The sequence below is a fragment of the Siphateles boraxobius genome, unplaced genomic scaffold (genome assembly GCF_051911475.1).
Source record: "Siphateles boraxobius isolate OS27281-9 unplaced genomic scaffold, OSU_SipBor_1 62, whole genome shotgun sequence".
In the NCBI taxonomy this organism is placed as follows: domain Eukaryota; kingdom Metazoa; phylum Chordata; class Actinopteri; order Cypriniformes; family Leuciscidae; genus Siphateles; species Siphateles boraxobius.
In genome coordinates, this window is record NW_027509189.1 from 367,501 (window position 1) to 380,000 (window position 12,500).

The following is a 12,500-nucleotide window of genomic DNA, read 5'->3' on the forward strand; positions in this document are numbered from 1 at the left end:
GTTCATGTTAGTCAATATATTGACTATTATTAACTAATGAACCTTATTGTAGAGTGTTACCATAATTATTTTCATTTTATGGCCAATAAGCGATAAATTGCTGATATTATAAATCTGTACCATTTTGTAAAAAAAAAATAAAAAAAAAATGCTGCAATAAAAGAGGAAACATGAGTGAGTGTGTCAGTGCCGAGCCGTGATGCACACAGTTTAACAGGCCACAATGACTCTCTTCTTCTAGAACAGCAGGGAAACACGTCTCACACACACACACACACACACACACACACACACACACACACACACACACACACACACACACACACACACACACACTACGCTATCTGTTCGGCTGGCTGATTCCCTCTCTCCATTTCTGCTTGTCACATCTGATCATCCGTCTCTCTCGACTCCTCACACACTCCGGGGAGATCCACGGGCTGTTAAAGACACGAGACGCTCAAGTAACACACACACACACACACACAGCTGTCTGTCCTCTATTTGACAGATCTGCGTTTGGTGTCCTCATCTGATGAGGTGAAGTGCATGATGGGCTTAAGGTGATGCGTTCTGCAGGAGTAAAGCAACGTCTGATGTTTCGCAACAGATCTCAGATCTGAACGCTTCGATTTCAGACAGTTGTTCACCAGTTTGTCCCTAGCAACCACATAACAACACCCTAACAACCACCCAGAGTACCCTAGCAACCACATAGCAAAAAAAAACTTACAACCAACCCAAATACCTTAGTAACTGCATAGCAACCACCCCAAGGACCATAACAACCGTATAGCAACACCCTAGCAACCAGTCAGGGTACTCTAGCAACTACATAGCAACACCCTAACAACCACCCCAAATACTTTAGCAACTGCAAAACAACACCCTATATATCTTATCTTTTTAATCTATCTGTATATCTCTGTCAGAAATTCTAACTTTTAAAATTACTATTTCAAACTTAAAACTTTGAGATAAAACCCTCAAACCAACTTCAAAGTTTGTTTACAAACTTTACTCATCTAGTTATGCATTGTGATGCATCTTATAATGCATTGTATGATCTCATGAATAATTGTAACCACAGTTATAATAATTCTGTTACACCTTTAATTAATCCATTAAAATACATGACAAACAACCGATTTCAGATGTAACAAGCAATCTGCAAATATTATAATGCATTTTAACTTTGGTTACAATTATTTATTAAAAGACATAATGCATTATAACGTCGTACTTTAATGCATTATACATAAAGTCCAACTGGAAAGTCACATTACACATGCCTATGAATAAATCAATGGTAAATCAATTTAAATTCATACTAAACATAAATGCATTGAAATAAACGGGATTCTATTAAAAGACAAAATTATTAGGTACATAAAATGAAATTAAAAAACCTTGATCTGTATTTTGCGGTACGTTAATGCTTAACTTAAGTGACTTTTAAAGTCGCTTCTTTTTTTTTTCTTTTTTTTCGCCTTCATTCGCCATTGGCTTTTGGCTTGCTTAGTTGGGGACATTTAACATTTAATTTTGAATTTAACAATACTATTACAACTTTACTTTCCTGTTATCTCTGTAAAGCTGCTTTGAAACAATTTGTATTGTAAAAGCGCTATATAAATATAGGTGACTTGACTTGACTTTTCTTTTTAATGACGATGGACTGCGAAAACGTAGATTAAAAAAAAACTTTAAAAACTTAAGTAACTTTTTAAACTTAAAAAAATAAAATTTTCTACAAAAACAGCACAATTCACAGCTATAAAACATGTGATCTGAGGCAAAACATTAACCCTCATTTATTAAACATGATGAGAAAGAACTTTGTAAATTGTTTCTGAAACATAATTCTTACACATTCAATTAAAAATTAATATTTATTGAATGTGACAATTAGTATTTTTGGAAGACACTGGCCGGTTAGGGTTAGGTTACAATGCAAAAAATAAAATAAAATAATAATAACAATATTTTTTTTCTTAATATTATGTAATAATATTAAGATATTATGTAATACAAGGTCAAATATTTTAACATCCTAAACAGGTTACATCTACTTAAGAAGCAAAATATAGATAGTTCTAGATTAAAGATCTTGAATAAGTGTATTTCTCATCACAAAAACTGTCTATTTCCTATTTTCGAATAGCCATTTTATAAAGTGCCACGTGTAAAATTAGGAAGTTTCTCCTTATCTTTCATCAATCAGTCAGCAAACAAAAACCGGTCTGATGCTCTAGAGACACAGTTGTGTTCCTCGACTCTGAGTGAATGAATCAATCCACACAAATGAGTTTTCAAGTGAATTTAACGCTGTTGATTTTAATTCAGAGCAGAAAACCAGGAAAGCTCGTTCCTCTACGGCCTGAGAGTCAGAGAAGTGAAACACTCTCTTTCAGTCGAACACCGCGTGCGTCACACACTTGAGGTCTCCAGCAGTTCAACGGTGTCTGTATATCTGGGAAAAACCTCATAAAGTGTGTTACAGTCAAAGACTGTCATGCCCTTCCCTCGCTCACTTCCCTCTGTCTCGTTCACTGGGTTGTGTGTCATTGCTTACGTTGCATGAGTGCCCACTACTGGCGGGACGTTGCAATTGTTCGTTGAATGTTGTATTTGTTTCGTCTGCATTTGCTCGTTGAATGTTGTATTTGTTTCGTCTGCATTTGTTCATTGAATGTTGTATTTGTTTCGTCTGCATTTGTTCATTGAATGTTGTATTTGTTTCGTCTGCATTTGCTCGTTGAATGTTGTATTTGTTTCATCTGCATTTGCTCGTTGAATGTTGTATTTGTTTCGTCTGCATTTGTTCGTTGAATGTTGTATTTGTTTCGTCTGCATTTGCTCGTTGAATGTTGTATTTGTTTCGTCTGCATTTGCTCTTTGAATGTTGTATTTGTTTCGTCTGCATTTGCTCGTTGAATGTTGTATTTGTTTCGTCTGCATTTGTTCGTTGAATGTTGTATTTGTTTCGTCTGCATTTGTTCGTTGAATGTTGTATTTGTTTCGTCTGCATTTGCTCGTTGAATGTTGTATTTGTTTCGTCTGCATTTGTTCATTGAATGTTGTATTTGTTTCGTCTGCATTTGTTCATTGAATGTTGTATTTGTTTCATCTGCATTTGCTCGTTGAATGTTGTATTTGTTTCGTCTGCATTTGTTCGTTGTATGTTGTATTTGTTTCGTCTGCATTTGCTCGTTGAATGTTGTATTTGTTTCGTATGCATTTGCTCGTTGAATGTTGTATTTGTTTCGTCTGCATTTGCTCGTTGAATGTTGTATTTGTTTCGTCTGCATTTGCTCGTTGAATGTTGTATTTGTTTCGTCTGCATTTGCTCGTTGAATGTTGTATTTGTTTCGTCTGCATTTGCTCGTTGAATGTTGTATTTGTTTCGTCTGCATTTGTTCGTTGAATGTTGTATTTGTTTCGTCTGCATTTGCTCTTTGAATGTTGTATTTGTTTCGTCTGCGTTTGTTCGTTGAATGTTGTATTTGTTTCGTCTGCATTTGCTCGTTGAATGTTGTATTTGTTTCGTCTGCGTTTGTTCGTTGAATGTTGTATTTGTTTCGTCTGCATTTGCTCGTTGAATGTTGTATTTGTTTCGTCTGCGTTTGTTCGTTGAATGTTGTATTTGTTTCGTCTGCATTTGCTCGTTGTTCGTTGAAGTGGAACGATAATCACTTAGAATCCACTATGGCGCTGATTTATTATTATTTTTTTCCCTTACGAAATTATTTAATGCAGCATTATATATGTATATAGGTGTGTTAGAGCTGTTTAAATAAAAAATTATAATAGTTAATATATCATAGAGTTGTTTGTATTTATTATTTATTTCCCTTACAAAATTGTTTAATGTATATACTAGGGCTGTGAAACGATTAATCGCGATTAATCGCATCCAAAAAAAAAGTCTGTGTTTACATAATATATGTGTGTGTACCGTGTATAATTATTTTGTACATATAAATACACACACATGCATGTAGGCCTATATATTTAAGAATTTTTTTTATATATATATAAAATATTTATATTTATATATAATACAAATTATATATATATATATATATATATATATAAGGAAATATTTCTTAAATATATACATGCATGTGTGTGTATTTATATAAAATAATTATACACAGTACACACACATATATTATGTAAAACACAGACTTTTTTTTGGATGCGATTAATCGTTTCACAACCCTAGTATATAGTTGTGTTTGAGCTGTTTAAAAAAAAAAAAAAAAAGAATATATTAGAGTTTTTTGTGGTGGGGAAAATTAAACGCAATATGCGTTGACGTCACAATTGTGTTGCATTGTGGTATATGGAGCTGCCTGAAGTGTATATATGAAGTAGACTCGCTCCCTCGGTCAAAATCGACTGTCCATATAAACTTCTCGAAGAGGAACGCACTTCAAAATGGTGGCAGGGATTAGGGAAGTTCGCAAGTGTGTGTCTGAAAGTGGACAGGAACGCAGCACAGGTCCTGCTGGGACGCTCGTGTTTACGAGTCGGGATGTCGTGTTTAAGTCGACGTCAAAGTCACTTTCGTCGGAGCGAGATGTCGGTTTACCTTCTGTTAATTAACTACACAAAAATACAGCAAGGTTTTTAAACTCTACTTCTACACTCTCTCTCTCTCACACACACACACACACACACACACACACACACACACACTCACTCACTCACTCACTCTTCAACAATACCTGGATAAATCAGTTATTTCTGACCTTTGCCTGCATGTCAATCTGCTTTCAGATGATTGACAGCTGCTTTATGGCACTTTGATGGATATTAACAATGACATAACAGCCGAGTGTGTCTTTCAGACATTGTCACACAGATTTAAGGAGTACCTAATATCCACGTTATTATTACAATAAACTGAAACTTGCTTGTCGTCGTCACACACATCTTAAAACTATTTTTATTGGGCCAGAGGAAATAAACTGATCTAATACAATATTATATCTAATATACTGATTGTATTGCATTTTTTAAACCATTATATATTAAGATATAGTATTATATATTAATTATCTGTATATATTTTAATTTTGTTTAATAATTTTTATATTTTTATTTAAAATTAATTGTATTTAATATTTATTTTGCATTTAATTGCATTTGATTAATCATACCATTGTATATTAAGATATTATAAAAATTTTTACAAGTGCATAGAACAAATATTGGCCAAATTCTACCTAATTTTAAATATTTTATTTATTTAAAATGAATTGTATTCAATGATATTTATTTTGCATTTTATTACATTTGTTTAATCATACCATTATATAGTAAGACATTCAATATATTAATTATTTGTATATTTTTTACATGTGTAGAGAAAATAGACTGTCCAAATTCTATTATTTTTTTATCTAAAATGAATTTTATTTAATAATATTCAATTGCCAATTTATTGCATTTGCTTAATTATGCCATTAAATATCATATATGAAATATTTATACTTTTTAGAAGTGCATATACAGTATGTACAATACAGTCAAGCTCTTATCTGTCAACGTACAGGAACCACAACGTACACATATAGCTGTTATATATGCATATACATACAGTCACACGTATGAAAGCAGATACAGACGAACCAAAACATATAACTTCATTACATAAGCTTATACACAGATATATGTACTGAATGTATATATATATATATGTATTATAGATCCACACATATGCATCTATATGTAACGTTACCTCTTTGACTGGTGGGAATTTCTTCTTGCACTCCATGGACAGAGAGCGCAGATCCGCCTGCATGTTCTCCAGGAGTCTCTTCACCGCTTCAGGGCTGCTGGTCGACATCTTCACACTCAATCGACAATAATTCAACTCTTATTAATGATTAATAACTCAATTAAACCGAGCGGGATGCTTCGGCTCCAGCGCGAGACACATAAATATCGTTCACACACATCAATAAACGAGTCTGTCTTCAGCCGCACGCGCTCTCGTGTGTCGCACACATGATCATAATCATGCTGATCGTTATGATCGAGAGGCTCTGTATGATGTTTATGATCTATACGTGCGCTTCTCGCCTGAGTTTCATGATTTTTTTCTTCATTCCTGGATCCCCATAATGCCTGTGCGGAAAATGACACGTCACGTCAGGCGTCACTTCCGTAAACACTGACCGGATCCGCAGAGAGGGAGGGGCTCTGGCGCCCCCGCGAGGCGCTCGGGGGAACCGCAATGATTTCACAAAACAAAACACTCAGAAGTACGTGATATTCCAGCCAGATTTCACGAAAGTGCATATCTATAGTACGAATTTTATTCCTCGTACCATTTATACTGTTTTTGCAAAAACTATTTTTGTCGTATAAATGGCACGATAAATAAAATTCGATACGCACTTTCATGAGATCGTGTTGGATAGGCCTATTCGATTATATGTTTAAAGTCCGATGCTGTTAAATTTACCTCAGGGATTATAGGCTACTTCCACATAGGCTACTGAATACTGAACTATAACACATTTAAACAGCTCTTAAATGCACGTAAATAATCATTATTGAGGCTATTTTCACAATATTATATTATCAAAAGTGAACTAAATCTATAACACATTTAAACATCTCTTAAATGCACGTAAATAATCATTATTGAGGCTATTTTCACAATATTATATAATAGGCTACTGAACTAAATCTATAACACATTTAATCAGCTCTTAAATGCACGTAAATAATCATTATTGAGGCTATTTTCACAATATTTACATACTTTATTTTTGATATATTATCCGAAGTATTTAACCTTGTGGGTTGCAATATTCTCATCAGAGAGATGCATTTACATTTAGATACTTGTATCCAAAGTGACTTAGATGAGAAGTCAAATATTCACAAGGGGTTAATACAAGAAATCTTTCATTAACATAAAACTCACGTTGATTGTATCCTATTTTATTGATATTTCATCATATTTAACCTCTAAATGCTATGATTTTGCCCCTTAGAGAGCTTCTTTAGATTTACACATTCTTGTGTTCATGCAAATGCAAATAAAGTTTCATTTTAAGAGGAAAAAATGCTTTTAGTAAAGCAAGTGCATTTCAATTTAGGGCTACAACATTGCATTTCCATTTCGAATTATTCATTTAACACATACTTTCATCCAAAGTGACTTACTGTGCATGAGAAGAGTACAAGTATTCACAAGGGAATTTTACATTAACGTAAAATTAACAAAACCATTTCAATTTATGTTAATGCAACAGCTTTTGGCTGCAATGATCCGTTCCTGTCTGATTACAAATGCTGGAGTAAATATTACGCAAACTAGTGCATACCAGTTTTTTCCTTTAATTGATGTAATGTACATGAGTAATACAGTATATCTGGCTCAAATGTAACACATTTACAAAGTTGTAAAACCAAAACTCAAGCTTTCTGTACAGGTTATATACACAAAGACTGCGTTGGTCTGCTTACAGGACACTTCATATACGTCATCACAACATGTACCAGTGAAAACACCCACATCTGTTCGGCAATCAATATCAATCTGATTGATTTGTGCAGACGTTAAAATTTATATATTTATCACACATTTGTTAAATTCTAGACGACAACCGTACTCTGCTTTAATAAAGTTTTGCAATAAAAAATACAAAATCGTGAGATACAATGATTTATATCCTAAAACACTCTCAAGTGCACAAAAGTATTGATCAATAACCCTGTGTAACACCGTGACTGTTTCACATCATGTATTCCTCCTTATTCAGATCTGCATTTAACATCTAACATCTTCATAGGCTTTAATAACTAATGCATTCTGAGTATAAAACCTCACAGGCTTTGCTGTATTTATAATGCACATCCACATGGATTCTAAAAACACTGTTTTGCTTCCTTAGAAAGCAGATGCATTGATTGTATGAACTGAAACAGTCCCAAAGACACTCCAGTTTCGGTTTCCAACATCTATTTTAAATGCGTTCCTCTCTGCCGCCTGCTGGGCAAAGGGTTTGATGGAGGAAATCGTTCACAGAAAAATGAAAGTTGTGTTATTTACTGGACTCATGTCGTTCAAAACTTACTTTTTCCCATCTAGAACACAAAATAAAATACAATGAAATCACTGACTAGGATATTTTGTGTTCCACTGAAGAGATGCAGCTTTGGAATGACACGAGTGTGAGTAAACAATGAAATAAATGCATTTTTAGTGAACTTTTTCCCTTAATAAACAACACTAGAGCTAAACAGCTTATGAAAATCCTTCGCTCCATCATTTGAAGATCCGAAAGGCTTTTGGGTGAATTGCAAGGATCTTCCTGTTTCGATTCAAGGCATTGTGAATCTATTCAGATTGTCAACTTTTAAAAGTTCAACTTTTTAAGTGTCAATATTACTGAAAGCAGAACATATAAAGTCAAAGAAATACAGGTGTGAAATGACATTATAAGAGCTGTACGATTCTCGATCAATTGTTTAAAATAGAGATCAAGATTCTTCCACGATTCTGAATAGACAACTAAACAAAACAGTTGATTTAATAAATTTGAATTTAAAAATAAAAATGTATCGGGTCGACCGAATGATGCAATGACTCACTCATAAAATCACTCTTAAAATTTGTTTAATTACTGGGATAACCAGCGTTTTTGAACAAATCTTGAAATACATTTTAACAGTCACTTGTCGCCACCTACTGGTGTAACGATGGAATTGATTCAATCTTTATTTAAAGCAACAAGTTACTTTTCAAAAGGTGATTCACGCTTCCGTAGACATCAGAGTTTATATCCGAACTATGATCTTTTATTCCAGTAGTTCTGTGATAATTGCAACAAAAATTATATTCAATAAAAATTATATTATATAAAATTATAATTATTATGAATAATGGAATTTATATGTGTATTTATAGATATATATATATAAAATTCTTGATATCATTTTGTGTAACTTTTGCCAGTTTGATCAATTTAATGCAAATCCAATAAAAATTACATAATTATATAATTATTATGAATACATATATAATGACAAAAGTTACACAAAATTACATAAAAACTGGAACACAATTATATATATATATATTTTAAAATATATATATATATAATTTTTTCTTCCATTTTTCATATAATTTTGTGTAACTTTTGCCAGTCTGATCAATTTAATGCAAATCCAATAAAATTATATACTTATATAATTATTATGAATATATATATAAAGTAGCAAAAGTTACACAAAATTCTATGCAATTATATATATATAAAAAATTTTCTTACATTTTTTTTTATCATTTTGTGTAGCTTTTGCCAGTCTGATCTAAAAGTTAAATCCAGAATAGACGTCAAACATTATGTTTTACTTTCAAATAAGTGTGATTATTTTACAGAAGTTTCAACAGTGTTTCCACATTCTGCTGTCTATAATATTGACACTTACTGGCTTTTCACGCCCTCTGAGCAACGAGAGCATGAAATCAGAAGGATCTTCAGATCCTCTCAAAGACTCCAGGGTGTCATCCTGGCATGTCGTAAGGCTTATTTTGCTGCCAGTTTTGTGTGAGGTATCATGGGAAGGTTTTGAAGCTCCACCCTTGGGTCCGTCACGGGACGGCCAGGCTAACAGTGCGACTCTTTCTCGCTCACGGGTAAGTACCCGTCTTTTTTCGGGGCGTTTCGCTGGCGAAGAGTCTCGCCATCGGCTGCAAAAATGGCCTGAGTTTTCTCCTGTTCCCGTCTGGATTTGGGCAGGTCCAGCGAGGGCGTGATGAGCTCGTTGAAACGCTGAGGATAAAAAAGTGGAATAACATAACCATTCTAGCACTGTTTTACAGTATAGTTTGCATAGTATGTAATTGTTTTCAATCAGTGTTGGGGGAAACGCATTACAAGTAACTTGAGTTACGTAATCAGATTACTTTTTCAAGAGACTAGTAAAGTAATGCATTACTTTTCAAATTTACAACAAAATATCTGAGTTACTTTTTCAAACAAGTAAGGCAAGTTACTTTTTTTTTCCATTTATTGACTGACAGCTCTCTTGTCCAGAGGCGTTGTGTGTGAACATGATGGTTATTGTAGTTCTAGACTAAATGTCAGCGTGCATTTACTCGTCTCACTTGACCAAAAAAGATTCAATATTCCTCAAAATGCATAAAATCAGTTATATGCAAAATTAGACTATGCAAACCTCCAATAACTAAATATGTTAAATAAAACATACATTTTTATGCATTTAATCTCACTTTATTGACCAATGTACTTGCTTCTGACCTTTGATGATTCAGTTAAACCAGGGGTTCTCAAACATTTTGGAGCCAGGGACCCCTTACGGGGGAAAAATATTTCCAAGGACCCCCTCATATTTATAACAGTGACTGAGCCCAAAGTTAATGTGGGAGCGCTTAATGAAATGTTTTGACACAAATAGTCTTCACCCAGGGTCGTATGCAGGGTTTTCTAAATAGTGTACTGAGGTGCCAAAAGTGATCTTGCTAGGGGGTCCAGATTACCCCCCCCCCCCCCCCCCCGCCCCCGCCCCCGCCCCCCCCCCCCGAGGAATTTTAGATTTTCTTGATCTACACATGCATTTTAAGGTGTTTTTAAGGCCAAAAAATGGGATAACTATAGCTTTAAAAGCATGTCAGTGGGCAGTGGAATACATTTTTTGTCAAGTAGATGACAATTTAAATTTTACAATGAATGATCCACATACAAAATGGAAATGCAGAATGTATAAGATTATTGTTCACATCACATCAAAACACAATCACATATTCCAAACAGGAATGGCCTTAAATGAGAAATGTTTCAAGGATTATTTTGCAAAGATGTTAAATTCCAATATTTGAACACATTCGAGGTACACAAATAGTAGGCCTATAGTACAGTAATAATGGCAAATTATGTTTAATAGGTGCTTGTGTTGTTAAATTGAGCTTATATCCACTGTAATTAGCTAAAAAAAAATAATGTTAATTTCATCCTGGACACAGTAGGCCTATGCTTCTCTTGACCTGTAGCTGGGAGAGCGGGGAACAAAGTAATGCTTTTTGACTTTCTCAGTTTGTGTAAATTCACTTGGGGTTCAGAGTTTTCCCACATTAATTTCACACGTGTCTAGATCTTGTTTAGCCTACATCTTATCTCACACTTTATGACCGAATAACTGAAGCGTCATGCGGAAATGCGCATTTTGACATTGACGAGCGCTGGTAGTCTGCTGAAACCGCTCAGATGAGAAGGTCAGTTTATCATCGCGATGTTTAATATCCTTGCAGCGCCAAATTAGAGTTTATATTAGGCAATTATTTCAAAACTTTCATTATATAATAGGCTACACATTAAAAAAATTACAGAGGTCCAGACCTGCACGTATCAGCATCTTCACATGTGGAGAAATGAGATTGGAACAACAGCAAGTCGACGGTATAATGATTGACCGTCACTGCCTTCATAGTGCACAACAGACAAATTAAATTAAGCAGAACTTTTTATAAGTTCGGTGAGTATTTTATTTTGATAATGAATAGGTTTTGATGTAAAATTAGCAGTGCTAGAATTGACATAGCCTATTGTGCGCGCACGCGAGACGCCGGCGCGAACACTTGGATTGTTTCCTATGCAGTGGAAACAAAGGAATACTCTTATTTATGGTCATACAGATAAGAGTACATCATTCAAAACGGCAAAATGTCAATTTTTTATTTGTGTGTACATTAAAAATGACTACAAAATGTCATGCCTTTTAAAAATAAAAAAAACAACAGGATGCCGGTTCTGCCGTCTCTGTCTCCTTCTGGCGCGCGTGCCCAAAAAACGACCAAAACACAGCGAATACTTGACGCACAGGCATAAGAAATATAGATAGATTATCTATCTATAGAAACCTTTAAAAGCATACTTTTTTATTATTTGACATTAAATGCATTAGGCCGATAAGTCACTTTGGAATAAATAGCAAGTTTTCAGATGATAAAGAAAACATGACTTATAGTCATGGAAAAACGGTAGGCTGTTATAAATTATTTCGCGGACCCCCTGGCTATCGTTCACGGACCCCCAGGGGTCCGCGGACCCCACTTTGAGAACCACTGAGTTAAACCATAAGCAAAAATTACTATAGATTGTTTTGTTTTTATTGGTAAAGTAAGTGTTAAACTTTTTTTCTCCTGCATCCTATTCTTCTGTTATCCAGAACGGTAGCGGCTGAAAGGTTTGTTTGAGCGGCGCCCTCTAATGTACAGGAGTGAATCTGCATTTCCTTCAGCCTGAGGATTATTATTACATTGGTGTAATAATCCTGAGGATTATTATTTTTGGTGTGAAAGGGTCTTTACATTTGCCCAAAAATTTAACTTTTTTGTTATAAAAAAACAACCCCAGCTGAGGTGGAAAACGCAAAAGTAACGTAACGCATAACTTTTCTAAAAAAGTAACGCAATCAGTAAATTTTTAAGGGAGTAATGCAATATTGTAACG

General features: G+C 34.3%; 2 protein-coding genes across 4 annotated transcripts in view; both read right to left on the bottom strand.

The window, feature by feature from the left end:
• The window catches only part of mon2 (MON2 homolog, regulator of endosome-to-Golgi trafficking), a 64,562-nt gene extending 58,375 nt beyond the window's left edge, over window positions 1-6,187 (bottom strand). For 2 of the 3 annotated variants that reach the window (XM_077209759.1, XM_077209758.1), the window contains exon 1: window positions 5,750-6,186. In XM_077209759.1, coding sequence (XP_077065874.1) covers window positions 5,750-5,857 — 108 coding nt within the window. In that variant the 5' untranslated portion in view covers window positions 5,858-6,186. Of the gene's footprint in view, window positions 1-5,749 lie in introns of all 3 variants that reach the window. The other variant, XR_013196490.1, reaches the window with a different exon arrangement.
• A 2,962-nt stretch (window positions 6,188-9,149) lies between these two features.
• Window positions 9,150-12,500, bottom strand: part of slc6a13 (solute carrier family 6 member 13) — a 34,942-nt gene continuing 31,591 nt past the window's right edge. The window contains exon 15 of the mRNA XM_077209763.1: window positions 9,150-9,803. Coding sequence (XP_077065878.1) covers window positions 9,639-9,803 — 165 coding nt within the window. The 3' untranslated portion in view covers window positions 9,150-9,638. The remainder of the gene's footprint in view (window positions 9,804-12,500) is intronic.